The 16,146-nt window shown below is 64.6% G+C and overlaps 1 protein-coding gene across 1 annotated transcript in view; it reads left to right on the top strand.

The window, feature by feature from the left end:
• Nup210 (nucleoporin 210) overlaps positions 1 to 16,146 on the top strand; it is a 63,581-nt gene that overhangs the window by 21,617 nt on the left and 25,818 nt on the right. Inside the window, exons 7-20 of the mRNA XM_071605924.1 lie at positions 154 to 312; positions 706 to 774; positions 1,739 to 1,845; positions 2,448 to 2,588; positions 3,098 to 3,235; positions 4,694 to 4,849; positions 6,351 to 6,549; positions 9,789 to 9,934; positions 10,236 to 10,457; positions 11,949 to 12,122; positions 12,734 to 12,926; positions 13,313 to 13,419; positions 13,638 to 13,742; positions 13,829 to 13,930. Of these exons, the coding sequence (XP_071462025.1) occupies positions 154 to 312; positions 706 to 774; positions 1,739 to 1,845; positions 2,448 to 2,588; positions 3,098 to 3,235; positions 4,694 to 4,849; positions 6,351 to 6,549; positions 9,789 to 9,934; positions 10,236 to 10,457; positions 11,949 to 12,122; positions 12,734 to 12,926; positions 13,313 to 13,419; positions 13,638 to 13,742; positions 13,829 to 13,930 (2,018 nt within the window). The remainder of the gene's footprint in view (positions 1 to 153; positions 313 to 705; positions 775 to 1,738; positions 1,846 to 2,447; positions 2,589 to 3,097; positions 3,236 to 4,693; positions 4,850 to 6,350; positions 6,550 to 9,788; positions 9,935 to 10,235; positions 10,458 to 11,948; positions 12,123 to 12,733; positions 12,927 to 13,312; positions 13,420 to 13,637; positions 13,743 to 13,828; positions 13,931 to 16,146) is intronic.

The following is a 16,146-nucleotide window of genomic DNA, read 5'->3' on the forward strand; positions in this document are numbered from 1 at the left end:
CTGGGGTGGAGAGGACCGCTGAGGGGCAGAGGCCCTGAGGGTCAGGCGGGCTGTATCCAGCTGCGGGCCGGCAGCTGGGCGGGCGCAGAGATGGGGCTGGGTGCGCCTGGTCGCCGTGTCTCCTGGCTCCACCCGCCCTGTCTCCCTGCCCAGAGCTCTCGATGCCCTCGGATCAGTACGAGCTGCAGCTTCAGGACTGCGTCCCGGGCCCCGGAGGAGACGCTACTCGGCCTGTGGCTGTCCTGGCCCAGGATACGTCCACTGTCACCGCGGTGCAGCTGGGACGGAGCAGCCTCGTCCTTGACTACCGGAGTATCCTCTAGCCCTGTCTTTTTTTGGGGGGTTCCAAGGATTGATCTCAGGGACTCTCAATCCCTGAGCCCCGTCCCCAGCCCTTTTTTGTATTTTATTTAGAGACAGGGTCTCGCTGAGTTGCTGAGGCTGGCCTCTAACTTGCGATCCTCCTGCCTCAGCCTCCTAAACCGTTGGGCCACCACGCCCCGTGAGGTTCCGTTTACTAGGGTAGAAAGCACAGCGGGGCCCTTGACCCTGAGCTGCCCTTGGTCTCGGTGGCCTGGGCCACGGGGCGCCCGAGTAGTGTCTCCCTCTCCTCCAGGGTCTGTGTGGCCTTGGTGACGGTCAGGCCGTGGGGGGGCCAGCTGGCTCACGTGCTGTCCTGGGTGCTGCCCCTTAACGAGGAACCAGGCATCCGCATGCAGGGCGCGACCAGGCTGCCCAACGGCACCATCTACGTGGTGGAACCCGGGTACCTGGGTGAGTGTGGCCCTCGGGAACCTCCTGGGCCTGGCTTCGGTGTCACCTGGAGAGTCTCAGGAACGGAGAGGCGTGGGCAGGGCCGGGCACCACAGGGTTCCCAGGACAGCGTCCCCTTGGGCCTGAGGGGACTCGCCTGCTGACACCCTGGAGTCAGGGGGTGCTGCCCTGGCGCACCGTGACCTGCGGGCTTCCCCGCTGCCCCAGAGGCCGAGGTTTGGTGTGGACGCCACCTGACTGTGGTGAGGCTGGGGGCGGTGGGGACATGGCCTCGTGTCCCAGGAGCTGCCCTTGGACCTTCTCCACGCAGCTGCTGGGCACGGGGTGGGGGCTGAGGCAGGTCCTGGACCACAGGCAGGGACGAGCGAGCCAGGGGTCAGTCAGTGCCACACAGCAGGGGGACGTCACCGAGGCCTGCGTCATCTTAGAAGGAGCCTTGGTGGGAAGGGCGTCCAGGCAAGTGGACAGCTGGGGAGGTGGTGCCGGTGTGGCACCCCGTGGGGACAGTGAGACCTGAGGGCAGGGCCGGCTCAGTGTAGACCTGCCCAGGCCCCGGGTGGACCTGCCGTGAGCCCGGCTGGCCCAGGCCCCACCTGCTCCTGTCCTGTGCCTTGCTGTGGCCTCGAGCCTCAGAGCCTTAGCCTGGCCCAGCTGGGGACCCGGTGCCTGGCCCTTCCCAGGCCTGCGGTGGCCTCTGTCGAGTGCAGTGAGGACAGGGTCCTGCTGTCACGAGCCCTGGGCAGCCAGAGCGGGGTGTGCCCACTGGTCCTGGGAGTCAGAAAGGCCAGCCGGGGTCCCCTGGGGCGCAGGCCTCACCTCCCAGCTGGTCCCTCTCTGGGTGGCCGGGCAGCAGGGCCGGGCCTCCAGGTGGGTGGTGGCCGCCCCCGCGGCTGGTGCGCGATCATCTCCTGGGCCCTCTGCCCTGGTCACCTGGGTCCTCAGGCCCCTCTCCACCTGCTTTTAGGGTTTGCAGTCCACCCTGGTGACAGGTGGGTCCTTGAGACTGGCCGCCTGTACGAGGTCACCATCGAAGTGTTTGACAAGTCTGGCAACAAGGTCCACCTGTCTGACGTGAGTGTCCCTGGGGGCCTGGCGGGTGGTTGTCTCCCAGGGCAGTGACCAGCCCAGGGGCAGACATAGGAGGGGTCCTCTGCCACCAAGGGTGTCTGGTCTGTGGGGACACTGACGTGGGGACAGTGACATGGGGCCATGGGGCTCCGCTCGCTGTGGGAGCCGCGGTGTGCTGTGGTCCCACGCGGGGCAGACGGGCAGTGGACAGCGGTGGGGACTCCGCCTGGGCCCCTGGACCCTGCCTGGTCTCAGGGGCCAAGTCCACGCCTCCCCCTGCGCCCCAGGATGCCTGTCATCTCCCAGAGGCCCCTCGGTGACGGGGCCATCTCAGGCTCCTGCCTGTGGAGGGGCACATTCGCTGTTGGGACAGGTGGAGCATGGTGGCCCTCCTCTGTCCCTGTGATCGCTGCCCCAGTGCCATGGTGGCCGAGGCTGGAGGGCCAGGTGGAGGGTCCCGGGAGGGCTGGTGGCCAGGTGGTCAGGGCTCGGGCAGCCTTTCCTGGTGTTCAGAGGCCCCTTCTCTGGCCCGTCCTGGCCACTGTTGTCGCGTCCCCGAGTCCCTGAGTCCCCGAGTCCCCAAGCTCCGCCCGTGTGCCTTGCAGAACATCCGGATCGAAGCCGTGTTTCCCCACGAGTTCCTCGAGGTCCTCTCGTCGTCCCTGAACGGGTCGCACCATCACGTCCGGGCAGTGCAGCGGGGCCAGGCCACCATCCGTGGGGCGCTCACCTCCGTGGTGGACGAGGCACGTGGGGCCCCTCCCCTGCCCGGGCCACCTCCTGTCCCCGTGCAGTACCAGGTGTCCCGTGTCCTTGATGGTCCGGAGCCCAGCCGCCCCTCAGGAGGCCACCCCCCCGTCCTCCCTGCAGATGGGGACAGTGCTTTGGGCTGCGTGTTGGCAGGGTGTCCCCTTCCCGGGCCTGTGTCACCCCACCTGCCAGGGCCATCGGTGTGGCAGACCATGGTCTGTGCCGCAGGCCAGGCTGCCCCGTCCACCGCAGCCCCGGGATCGGTGAAGGGCTGCAAGTTCCCATCACCTCTGGGAAGCGGGTCCCCTCCTCTGCCCTGGGCCACCCCGGGCTTCGCTGTGGCCGGCTGTGCACAGTGGCCTCCGCACAGAGCCAGGGAGGGCTGTGGCCCTTCCAGCACCTCCCTGTCCACCTGAGGCCTAGTCCCCAGGGCGAGGCAGGGGGCTGGGAACAGCTACGGGTGACTTGCTGTCCTAGTGACACACAGTGACCTCACCCCTGACAGGACGGAGGGGTGCACATGCTCCCGGTGCCCGTGTGGAGCCAGCAGGAGGTGGACATCCACGTCCCCATCACCCTCCACCCCAGCATCTTGACGTTCCCGTGGCAGCCCAAGACTGGTGCCTACCAGTACACCATCCAGGTACGGGACTCAGCCCGGGCGTCCCTGGGCTTCCCGGGCGTGTGGCCTCCGTCCGCTCTGTGACGTTTTTTGGTAACCAGGGATTGAACTTGGGGGCGCTCGGCCCCTGAGCCTTGTCCCAGCCCTTTTGTATCTTACTTAGAGACAGGGTCTCGCTGAGTTGCTCAGGGCCTCGCTAGGTTGCTGAGGCTGGCCTCTAACTTTTGGTCCTCCTGCCTCGGCCTCCCCAGCCACTGGGATTCCAGGCGCAACGTACGTGCTGTTCTGCAACTCGGCGTTGCTCTCTGCTGTCTGACTGAGTCTCAGGGGCTGTGGTCCTGTGTTCCCTGAGGTCCCTGTCACTGCAGCATTCTGGGTTGCCAGGGAAGCAGCCCCCAGTGGACACTAGCCAGAAACCACAGTGAGCCCTGGAAGGCCCTGGAGTCCCACTCGGCAGTCGCTTGTGTAAAACATGTGGAGCAGCATAAGTGCACTAGAGAGAACTTTGAGATTTTAAAGGAAAACTCTCTGCAACCCTGTCCACGCCAAGCGTCTGAACTCGCTGGCGTCCATGTTCCCACAGGGAGTGGCCTCGGAGGGGGCTCACGCCCTGTGGCCAGCCCAGTCCCCGGGCCTTGTGGGTGTCCTGGTGATGACAGGTGGCCTGTCCTTGTGCCAGCACCTGCCCCTGCCCACCCAGACCTGGCACTGATTTGGCCTCTGGGGTTCAGGATCGTGACCCCTGACCTGGGCACAGCGGGTCTGGCATTTGTCCCCAGCAGGGGGTCAGGACCTGGCCAGGGCCTGTGCTCATGTCTGGTCACAGAGACAGCGTCTGCTGGTGACTCCGGGGCCAGGGCCGGTCGCTGCTCCAGCTGAGCTCCAGGCACAGCCACTGGTTCTGGGACCAGGGCCAGGGTTCTGTGTTCGTGTCTGGCAGTCCCGAGGTCCCCAGAGCACGAGGTCCCCAGAGCACGAGGTCCCCAGGCACCAGGTCCCCAGAGCACAAACGTCCCCATGGCACCAGGTTCCCAGAGCACAAACATCCCCAGACCACAAGGTCCGCAGAACACAAATGTCCCCATGGCACCAGGTCCCCAGAGCACAAATGTCCCCAGAGCACAAACGTCTCCAGAGCAGGAAGTCCCCAGCACACGAGGACCAGAAGGGAGATGGGAACGAGGGGTTGAGGTCCCATGGGCACCTCCAGCCCCCGATCTCCGCGGGTCTGTGGACCTGTGCGTGTCCCCGTGTGGGGCAACAGGGCGCGAGTGGGTGGCGTTCCCGGGGGCCGGTGGCGCGCATGGGCAGGTGCAGGTGGACTGGGAGACTGTGGTGGCCGTGGGCGTGACTTGGCGAGTGTGTGGACACGGCGTGGACGTGTCCCTGGCCAGCGCGGCAGTGGGCACCCCGTCCCCCACCTGCCACTCCCCAAGTCCAGCCGATGGCCACGTGCTCCCTGGCGGCTCTCCTCCCCAGGCCCACGGGGGCAGCGGGAACTTTAGCTGGTCTTCCTCCAGCCACCTGGTGGCCACCGTCACCGTCAAGGGCGTGATGACCACGGGCAGCGACACGGGCCTCAGTGTGGTCCGGGCGCAGGACGTCCAGAACCCCCTGCATTTCGGTGAGATGAAGGTGAGACCCGGGGCTGGACAGCGGGGCAGGGGTGGCCGGGAGGCCAGGAGCGCCCAGCCTGCCCTGTGGGACCGCGACCCGGTACCCTCGCCCCAGCCGGAAGGGCCAGTGCCCCAGGGCTGGGGTCCTGAGGAGACCAGATCACCCCGAGGACCTGGAGGGTCAGCCAGTCCAGAGAGGGCCACCCTGCCCTGGGCTGTTGGGTCACAGGGAGAGGTCCCCGGGCCCGAGACCCCAGAGCCACGCTGCGCCCGGGACTTTCTCCCTGACATGCAGGGCAGATGGCCGTCCCTCTGCCCCCACGGCCTCTGCCCCCAGCCCCTCCTGACCACCGCTCTGAGCTCCCTCCCTGACCCACTAACAGCAGAGGACACAGGCTGTGGCCCTGTGGTTGGGATGTGGGTGGCAGGTCCTTTCCCCCTCCTGCTGGGAACCACACACCCACTAGACGGCCCAGGCCACGTGTGGACACCTGGACAGAGGCCCTGGGGGGCAGCCCCATTGTGCAGTGTGGTGTCCACGGTGGCCACTCCCGGCCTCCCTCCTCCCTGCAGTTCCTGTGCCACCCGGAGCCCCAGGACAGCTCCTGGGCCAGGCAGCTTGTCCCCTCCTGGACATCCCCAGAGGGGGCTGGGCTGTCAGAGCCCCTCCTGGTCCTCGGGCTACTGGGCTGGTGGCCCTGGGCTTGCCTGGCAGGAGACAGTGAGGGACAGGTGAGCAAGCCAAGAAGCTGCAGGCAGTGAGTGGCCCCTCTGGCCTCCTGCCCTGCCCCAGGCCACCTGAGCTGTCCGTCCAGGGTCGCCCCCTCAGATCTGCCGCTGCTGCCCACCAATGGCCTCCCCGTTAGTCGCCTGGTGGCCGATTTTTGCACAGGACCCAGAGTGTGGCGCCCTCTGCAGCTTCCCCAGCTCAGCCAGAGTGAAAATGGGGTCAGGCCCTGACCACGGCCTTCTGGGCCTCCTCCCCCTGTGGCCACACTATCCTTTCCGTGGGGCGTTCAGGGGATTGAACCCAGGAGCCCTCAAATCCTGAGCACTGTCCCCAGCCCTATTCTGTACTTTATTTAGGGACAGGGCCTCTCTGAGTTGCCCAGGGCCTTGCTTTTGCTGAGGCTGGCCTCCAACTTGCAGTCCTCTTGCCTCAGCCTCCTGAGCCACTGGGATGACAGGGTGCACCACCGCGTGTGGCCACACTGGCCTCCTTTGTGTGCCTACGAGGAGCTGAGCAGCTAAGTCCATCTCAGGACCATCCTTGGCCTGACTGTCCCCCAGGGAGACATTTCTCTACCTGGCAGGGCTGACGGGCTCATGTCTGTGCACCTAGGTCCCCTCTCAGAGACCAGTCCCCTTCCTAGTCAGCTCTGTGCTTGTATCCTCCGTGCCCAGCCTGGTTGCCCTCTGGTGTGTCCTCAGGGCCACCACAGCACACCTGGCACACTGAGCCGCTGAGCCGCAGGCCGCCTCCCGCAGAGGCTGACAGCCCAGGCCTGGCCCTCCTGCAGGTGTATGTGATCGAGCCCAGCAGCATGGACTTCGCCCCGTGCCGGGTGGAGGCTCGAGTGGGCCAGACCCTGGAGCTGCCCCTGAGGATCAATGGCCTCATGCCCAGTGGGGACAGCAAGGTGGTCACCCTCAGCGACTGCTCCCACTTCGACTTGACGGTGGAGGTGGAGAAGCGGGGCGTGTTCCAGCCCCTCCCAGGTGGGGCAGCCGGTGGGCGGGGCGAGGTGGGGCGGGGTGGGGCGGGGCAGGGTGGGCGGGGCATGCTCCAGCCCCTCCCAGGTGAGGCACCTGGTGGGTGGGGTGAGGGGTGGGGCGGGGCGTGCTCCAGCCCCTCCCAGGTGGGGCAGCCGGTGGGCGGGGCGGGGTGGGGCGGGGCAGGGTGGGCGGGGCGTGCTCCAGCCCCTCCCAGGTGAGGCACCTGGTGGGTGGGGTGAGGGGTGGGGCGGGGCGTGCTCCAGCCCCTCCCAGGTGGGGCAGCCGGTGGGCGGGGCAGGGTGGGCGGGGCGTGCTCCAGCCCCTCCCAGGTGAGGCAGCCAGTGGGCAGGGCAGGATAGGGCGGGGCGTGTTCCAGCCCCTCCCAGGTGGGGCAGCCAGTGGGCGGGGCGAGGTGGGGCTGGACTGGGCGGGGCAGGGTTGGGCAGGGCGTGCTCCAGCGCCTCCCAAGTGAGGCAGCGGGTGGGCGGGGCGTGTTCCAGCCCCTCCCAGGTGAGGCAGCCTGCCTGAGGGTGGGGCCGAGGCCGCAGAGCGCCAGCGTGGGGTGGCCATGGCCCCGTCCCCCTCAGCTGCAGTCTGTCTCAGCCTCCTGGGCCGAGGCCCTGGCCACTGCTGCCAGCCGTGGCCGGGTCTCCAGGCCTGGCTGTCACCCCAGGACGCTCGCGTCTTTAGGGGGATTCTGTGGAGACAGGAGTCCTGGGGTCAGGATTTCCCTCAGAAAGTGCCTGTAGGCTCCCCACTGAGTGCGCGCAGGACTTTGTGTGGCCTTGGACTCAGTTGGCTTAAGGAATAGGTGTCTTAGGCAGGGACGGCTGGTCAGTGCAGAGACATTCACAGGGATCTGTGGGACCCCGTCCCCGGTCCCTCCGCCTGCTGTGGCAGAGTTTCTTAAACTGGGTAAGTTTTGTCAACGACAGAAAGTGACTTCACAGTCACTCAACACAGGGATGTGTCCTGCTCTGTGCGTGTGTCCCTCAGCCTTGTTTCTTCAGAAGCTCTTAACTGTGTGGTGACCCACGCCTGTCATCCCGACAGCTCGGGAGGCTGAGGCAGGAGGATCGCAAGTTGGAGGCCAGCCTCAGCCACTCAGCAAGGCCCTAAGCAGCTCAGCGAGACCCTGTCTCTAAATAAAATACAGAATAGGGCTGGGGATGGGGCTCAGGACGCCCCTGGGTTCAGTCCCTGGCACCAAAGAAAGAAGCACTTTTAACCAGTGTTGCCCTTGGTGACCTAAGTCCTGCCTGCTTCCCTCCTGAGCGCGTCCCCCACCGTGAGCTCAGGGCCCTGGCTGACCACTTTAGATGCAGGGAGACTTGGAAACACACATGGACACCTGCTGTGCCGCAGCTGCCACAGCTGTCTCCCCTCTGTCTGACCCTTTGTTCCCTGTGACTAGGGACACCCCTGCCCGCCCCGTCCCTCCCACGCCCTGTCCCTGAGCACCATTGTCCTGCTGCCCCTTTCTGGAAGTTCCACTGTTAGATGCCACAGAAGGGAGATCAGAAGGGCGCTCCTGGGGGATTGATGTGTTAATTCGTCCTGTTCAGTCACTCTTGGTGATAGATGCCACTGTCACACTGTCACACTGAGAATGACATTGATGGGGGTGTAGAGAAAACGCAGGGCCTGCAGCGCCTGCCCCTCTGAGGTCTCTGTGTCGGCTGTCGGCTGTCACCGGGCCTCTTTGTTCCACATCTCAGTGTGACTGCACCCTCCAGTGTCCCCTCGGCCACAGCAGGCCACCGTAGGGAATCTGGGACAGAAGGAAAACCGGCTTGTTCACACGGTGGTTCAAACTGACCAGCGCTCGTGAGGACAGTGGATCAGCCAGTGAATGACGGGGGAGCAGAGAGTCCTTGGGACAAACGAAAATAAAACAGGGACCGAAACTTGGAAATGTGGCAAGAGCATTTGATTCCAGGGGGCTCAGAGCTGCGGCTGCTTAGTCAAAAAGACCAAGAGCTCTACTCAGCAACCTAAGTTCAGTACTTACAGAAACAGAAAAAGAACAGGCTAAACCCAGTGCCGTCTCACACAAGAAAATCACTCAGATCAGATCAGAGGAGAGCCGGCCGCCAGGGCCCATGCCTCTCATCCCGGCGGCTCAGGAGGCTGAGGCAGGAGGATCGTGAGTTGGAGGCCAGCCTCAGCAATGGCAAGACCTTACAGATCTCAGTGAGACCCTGACTCTCATAAAATACAAAATAGGGCCGGGGATGTGCTCAGGGGTTGAGGGCCCCTGAGCTCAATCCCTGGTTCCTCCCCCAGCAAAAAAAAAAAAAAAAAAAACACAAGAGAAAATCAATGAAACCAAACGTTGGTTCTTTTGAAGGATCAATAAAACTGAGACCCCTTTGGCTAGATCGTCTCAGATAAAGGACTCGTTGCTAAAATCAGGAGTGAGCCACAGGACGTCATTGCTACAGAGATAAACAGATCCATGAGAGTCTTTTTCCGGGGACATCATCGTCCATGGAGAAAACCCCCGAGGTCCCAAAGAGGAGCCAAAGGACCAAAGTGAACTGAGCGGAGGGGCAGGAACGTGGACCGTCCAGGACCCGAGTGGGCCAAGCCCTCTTGGGAAAATGGCGGGCTGGTGACTGCTGTTTCCAGGCTGTGGAGCTGCAGGCCGAAGATCGTGATGGTGGTCCTGGCCAGGCTAAAGCCTCTAAAGAGGCCCGCGGGGTAGAACACCCGACCTAGAAAAGGACCCTCGTGCCCATAGTGAAATGTCATTTTTGTGGGGTGGTGGGTACCGGGCATTGGACTCAGGGTACTGGACCCCTAAGCCCCAGTCCCAGCCCTAGTTTGTACTTTATTTAGAGACGTGGACTCACATAGCTGCTTAGGGCCTTGCTGAGGGGCTGAGGCTGGCCTCCAACCTGCGATCCTCCTGCCTCAGCCTCCCCAGCCCCTGGGTGACAGGCGTGGGCCACCACCCTGCTGTCTTATGCTTCTTGACCTGAGTCTTAGCCACAGGCCATCTTAGGTCTGTGGGGTAAAGACAAGACCGTGAGTCATTCCCTTAAGCCGTCTTGGGTGGGTGGGTGACTCGTTTGATTCTTTGTCTGTTTTTGGGGTCGGGTGTCAGGCACTGAGTCACACCCCAGCCCCCAGGTCCTTAAGTTGGCATCGGCTGTGTGTCCAGCCAGGTGGAGGGGCCCTGAGCTGGCCATGTGCCCCCCCAGATTCCCGTGGTGACCTGGGTTCTCTCCTTGGCACAGGGCGGCTGCCCCCGGGGCCCGAGCACTGTGGTGGCGTCCGGGTGAAGGCCGAGGCCCGGGGCTCCACCACGCTCCTGGTGAGCTACAGGCATGGCCACGTCCACCTGAGCGCCAGCCTCACCATCGCCGCCTACCTGCCCCTCAGGGTGAGCCGGCTGCCCTCAGCCACCGTGCCCAGGGCTCCCTGGGGCTCTTCCCACAGGTGTCCCAATGGAGGCCGAGCAGAGGGTCCCCCAGAGGCCAGGGGGGAGCGAGGCTGGGTTCCCTCCAGAGCCCGCTACGTCCTGGGGTCTCCCAGACATGGAGGGGTGCACAGAGGACTCGGGCGCTGGGCTGTCCCCACAGAGAGGGCGAGGACGCAGCCCCGAGGCCCTGCCCCGCCTGTCCCCTGCCCCGCCTGTCCCCTGCCCTGCCCGGGGAAGGCTGAGGCCCCGCTCTCCCTCCCAGGCCGTGGACCCGTCCTCCGTAGCTGTGGTCACCCTGGGCTCCTCAAAGGACATGCTGTTTGAAGGAGGCCCCCGGCCCTGGGTCCTGGAGCCTGCCAGGTTCTTCCGGAACCTCACCTCTGAGGACGGGGACAGCATCAGCCTGGCCCTCCTGGGCCCGCCCGCCTCCCGGAGTCACCAGCAGCACAGCATCCGCGCCACCTGCCGGGCCCTGGGCGAGCAGGTGAGTGGCCGCTGCTCAGGGCCTCCAGGTGGGGGACCTCGCAGAGATTGGGTGACCCTGGGGGCTCTGGTCCTGCTGTGCCCACGTCGCAGACGGGAAGTGAAGGCCAGGTGAGGGGACGACGGTGTGCCCCGGGCAGGTTGAGCGGGGACCGAGGCCACCAGCTGTCCAGGAGCCAGCCCCGGGGGTCCCTCTCAGGGCCGCAGAATCCCCCACCTGGCTGGACAGGGGGTCAGGGCAGAAACCCGACGGCCCCAGAGTTGGGCCTCATGAGTGAGGAGGCCGTAGACCAGGTGGGTCACCTGGGGCTCAGCACACGGCACAGCCTGTGTTCCTGCCCCCGGGATCCCTGTTGGGGGGGGACACCAGGGAGTGACCCCAGGGGCCCTCGCCCACTGAGCCCCGTCCCAGCCTTGTCTTGAATTTTATTTAGAGACAGGGTCTCGCTGAGCTGCTCAGGGGCTCGCTGTTGCTGAGGCTGGCTTTGAACTTGGGATCCTCCTGCCTCGGCCTCCTGAGTAGCTGGGATGACAGGCGTGGGTCACGTGGGTGCCTGGCTCTTCATATTTATTTATTTATTTTTTAATGTGAAAATCGAGAAATATCCGAAGACTGAGTGGACGTGTGGCCTGAGCCCCTGGGCTGGCCTGGCGGGTGGCGAGGTGCAGGTCCTCTGGTGCCTGGTACCCGCGCCCTCAGGCAGGCGGAAGCTACGGGCTCTGCGCCCTTTGTCTTCCTGTGGGGTCCACCGCTCTGTTGCCAGGGTTCCCCAAAGAGGGCACAGAAAGTGAGCAGGAGGTCAGAGTGGACCCGGAGAGGCGGGGGGTGTCCCTTGCACATTTAATAGTACAGAGGGCACCGGTGGAGTCCAGAGTCCCACGGGCAGCTCCCAGGATGCCCAGGACTGCGCTGGTGTGACCAGATTAGTGCACGGAGAAGGGAGTCCAGGGGACCCGCTCCCTCCTGCCTGGTGGCCCTGCGGGGCGCCTGGACCAGACCCCAGCCGTCTGCAGAGGGGTGTGGCATTGCGGTGGCCTGGGCGCCCATCCCGCAGGGCATATACACAGGCCAGATCTGGCCCCCGAGATTCCTCTCGGGCAGTGAGTGGGCAGCCGGACCCTGCAGGCTGACCCTCTGCACCCTCCTGTGTCCTGGGAAGCCCCTCTGACCCACCCCTAGAATGGGGCCTGTGAGCAGTGAGCTTGTCCCCTCCTTGCACATCGGGGATGTCTGCGTGTGCTGGGGCATCCTGGGGGCTCCTGGGTCCCGGAGGCCACAGTGCCCCGGTCTCCTCAGGTCCCCTACAGAGGCCCTGGGATCCACAGCGTCCACAGCGCCCTGCACTGAGAAGGTGCAGCCGTGCCCCCTGGGTCCCCGGCCCTTGGCAGCCGCCGGGCGTGGGTGTCCACATCACAGCCGTCCTGCAGAGCAGAGCACAGGAGGGGACGCGCCCTGGGGGACGCACCCTGACTGCCATCCCCTTACCCCCAGGTCATCGCCCTCTCCGTGGGGAACCAGCCCAGCCTCACCAACCCTTTCCCGGCCGTGGAGCCCGCCGTGGTGAAGGTCGTCTGCGCCCCGCCGTCCAGGATCAGCCTCACGCCCGTCCACGCCGGTCCCCCGCTGGACCCGTCCTGTCCACGGCTGCAGCACGACAAGCAGGTGGTGCGTGGGGGAGGGGCTGAGGGAGGAGGCAGGCCTGGAGAGGTGGCCGGGGACTAGCAGAGCACAGTCCAGGTGCTGGGCAGGTGGGACTGTCCGCCTGTCGTCCCCTGAGCTCACCTGGGTATCCGGGACGTGGCCCCGGCCAGGAGCCTTTGGACTCTGGTGTTGCCGTGGGGGACAGGAAAGTCCCTGCTCCTGGCTGACTGCTTTGGCCTCTGCTCTTATCCTCCTCTGCCTCCCTGGCCTCTACTGACCACTATTCTGCTCCTTAATTCCTTGGTACCAACTTTTTTTGGCTCTGGAGATCAAACCCAGGGGTGCTGACCCCTGATCCCCGTCCCCAGCTCTGTTGATACTTTATTTAGAGATAAGGTCTCGCTGAGGTGCTCAGGGTCTTGCTGAGTTGGTGAGGCTGGCCTCCAACTTGCGATCCTCCTGCCTCAGCCTCCGGAGTGCAGGGTGCCTTGGTGGCCAGCAGCTGTAGAGTTTGGTGTTCAGCTCATCCCTTCCCCCCTCAGGACCCCACAGGCAGCCCGCCAGCTTCAGGATACACCATGTGGTCAGCTGTGGCTGTGCCCAGGCCTGGGTGTCCTGACCTCTGTTTCCTGTAGGTTCCTGTCTCCAGCCACCGCAACCCCCTGCTGGACCTGGCCGCCTATGACCAGCAGGGCCGCCAATTCGACAACTTCAGCTCCCTGAGCGTCCAGTGGGAATCCACCCGGCCCTCGCTGGCCAGCATCGAGCTGGACCTGCCCATGCAGCTGGTGTCCCGGGATGACGGGAGTGGCCAGAGGAAGTTCCACGGTGAGCCGTGGCTGTGGGCCTGGGGCCCTGGACAGGAGGCTGGGGACCAGGAAAACCCCGACAGATGAGTGTCCCAAGCAGCGTGGCACCTGTCGGAGCCTCTGCCAGCTGGGGTCCCCTCGTCCAGCACCGAAGCTCGGGCAGCTCCCTGGGCTGCAGTCTTGCACTGGAGCTAGAGGTCCCAAGTGGGGAGTCCCCGGTGCCCCCTGTGTGTCCCCAGGCCCCTCAGCAGCCAAAGCTGGCCCGTCCCCTCCAGCCCTGCTCCCCGGGCCCCGCTCAGGGTCTGGCGACTCCTGACCCCCCTCGACTTTCACACTGGGGACTGCCCATGATGGAGGGGTGGGTGACCACAGAGGCCCAACGCCGGTGTCCTCCTCTGGACCCAGGTCTGCAAGCCATTGCTGTCCATGAGGCATCGGGGACCACCGCCATCTCTGCCACGGTGACCGGCTACCAGCTGTCCCACCTCAGTGCAGCCAGAGTGAAGCCGCTGGTATGTCCAGAGCCACCCGTGGGGGTGGACAGCTGCCCGCTGGGCACCGGGAACGGCTCCTCCCAGCTCTGGGGTCTGGGGCCTCATGGGAAGGTGGCTGCCCTGGGCCCAGTGTGTGTCCTGGACATCACGGGGGCCTGGGGCAAGGCCAGGACTGGCATCCCGCCCCTGTCCCCGGGGTGGCCTGTGGGTCTGATGGCCCTGCCCTGTCCCTGCAGCCTGGCCCACCTGCGCCCGTGTCCGCCTCGGTGGAGCTGGTCCTGGTGGAGGACGTGCGTGTGGATCCGGACGTGGTGACCCTCTACAACCACCCTGATGTCCAGGTGGGCCCCCCGCCAGCCCCGCCCCCCCCCGGGAGACCCTGGGCCCTGGCCCTGCCTGACCGCTGCCCCTGGCCTCTCGTCCCCAGGCGGAGTTGCACGTCAAGGAGGGCTCCGGCTACTTCTTCCTCAACACGAGCGCTGCCAACGTGGTCAGGGTGGCCTACCAGGAGGCCAGGGGCATCGCCACGGTGAGCGGGGCCTCGGCCGGCACGGGGTGGCTTCCTCAGTGGGCCGTCCCCTGGGCTCGATGGCCCATCGTTCCCAAAGCTGGGACTCAGCAGCGCCAGTGCGTCACGAGCAGGCTCAAGGCTCAGGGTTGTCTGGGTCACTCTGGGACCTTTGTCACTGCCGGGCCACCTGGGGATCTCTAGTCCGTGTCCACAGCTGCGTGCCCTGTCTGTCAGCAGTGGTGTCCCTCAGTGTCCTGCTGAGAGTGACCCATCCTCACACGGGCAGCACCTTAGCAGCCATCGTGCCTCTCGGACCCAGGACACACCTGCTGCTCCCTGTCCCCACGTCTCTGTGGTCCCTGCCACGGGCCACATCCCCAGCCCTTCGTGGTCCTTATTTTGAGACAGGGTCCTCCTGAGTTTCCCAGCTGGCCTCGAACTTTCCATCCTCCGTCCCCAGCCTCCCAAGTCCTGAGGTGACAGGCGGGCGTCACCTGGGCCCGAACCTTCTCTAGAAGGAGCCCGTTTCCTGCTGAGTGAGTCAGACACAGGGCAGCCCGAGGGGACGCAGCAGGGGTGTCCAGCCAGGCAGCGCCGCTGAGGGACAGCTGGCCGGTTGCCTCTGGGCCACTCGGAGCCCAGGCCTTGCTCTCCCTGTTCCAAGGGGCGGTTCCCACTGGTGGACAGGGCAGCCACCACCAGGACTGGGCCCCGGACCTCAAGGAGGCCAGGGTGGTCACCTGGCGTGGGTGCTGGTGCAACTCCCGGGGCCCTGGCCCAGTGGTGGGCACCTGGCTGGGGGCCACCTGCAGTCCCCCGCTGGCCCCTGCCCTGGGCCTGGCCTGGGGAAGCAGGCAGCCCTCCTGGGCCATGAGCTGACCAGACCCAGCCTGCGTCCAGGGGCTGAGCCGTCTGCCCGCGGGTGGCCTCGCCCACTGCCGCAGGGAGTCCATGGTGTCACCAGTGATCACAGAGTGTCACCGTGGGTGGTGTCCAGTGAGCCCCGCAGTCCGTTCACCTCCTGACCGTCTCAACGTGGGGGTCCCCAAGTCACGGCCTGTGGGCTGGGACAGGTACAAAGTGAGGGGCACGAGTCACTGTCAGGGACACACTTGGAAGTGTCAGCTAAGGGGACCTGGGTGTGACCTTGGTGCTAGGTGATGGGACGGAGGCAAGTAGAGAAGCAGGGAGGGCCTGGGGGCTGCACCGTGCCCCTGGCTGGTTCCTGTCACTCGGTGACATCTAGACGGCAGTGCGACTCGAGTACCGTGGGCGTCGCCCCTATGAAGGTGGGACTCGGTGGATTTCAGTGTCCACACCCAGGCCTGGCCACCACGACGGTCAGTGTCGAGAGCGTTGTCATTATCTCCCAAAGAAACCGGGGACCTGTGGCCACCACCTTCCTGTCGTCACCCGCTGTCTCACAAGGCCCAACTTCAGTGACCGTTCTCGCTTCTGTCGTCCCTATACCCAGGAATGCGGTCCCCGAGTCCCGCGAGGACTGTGGAACCTGTCCAGGAACTGCCTGGCGGATTTCTGAGTGGCTCAGCAACCCCGTTCCTGCGGCGGAGCCTAGGGAGGGCCCCAGCTCCTCATGTCCCCTACCTGCGTGAGGGCCCCAACTGCCCACGTCCTTGTCAACACTTGTACTTATCAGACTTAAGTTCTAGCCACCTTGGACAGCGGTTTCACACTGCGGTGACCGTTGGCATCTCCCTGATGGCTGATGGTGTGGTGACTGTTCCTGTGCTTGTCACCCGTGTGTTTCTGTGGCTTTGTTAGACAAATGTCTACTCAGATCCTGGGCCCATATTTCATCCTTTTTAAAGATATTTTTATTAGTTGTTGATGGATCTTTACTTATTCAGGGGCCGTGCTGGGAATCGAGCCAGTGCCTCCCACATGCTGGGCCAGGCCCTGCGGCTCAGCCCCAGCCCCAGGTTTACTGTCACGCTTTCTTGATGACACCAGCCCTCTGTCTCCTGTTCCTTAGGTCATTTTTTGATTTTTCGGTAGCATGGTTTTGCGCTCACGGCTTTCATTTTGAGGGGTGCGGTGTCTCTGTTTCCTTGTGTCCTTGCTCCTGTGTTTGATGTGAGATCTAAGAATCTGTTAAAAATCAAGGTCGTGAAGATCCATGTTTTCTTCTAGACTTAAAATTCCAGCTCTTGAACTTCAGTCTTTGAAACAATACGCTGTGTTTGTGGGGTGAGGTAGGACTCCATTTTCTTTCT

The sequence above is a fragment of the Marmota flaviventris genome, chromosome 20 (genome assembly GCF_047511675.1).
Source record: "Marmota flaviventris isolate mMarFla1 chromosome 20, mMarFla1.hap1, whole genome shotgun sequence".
In the NCBI taxonomy this organism is placed as follows: domain Eukaryota; kingdom Metazoa; phylum Chordata; class Mammalia; order Rodentia; family Sciuridae; genus Marmota; species Marmota flaviventris.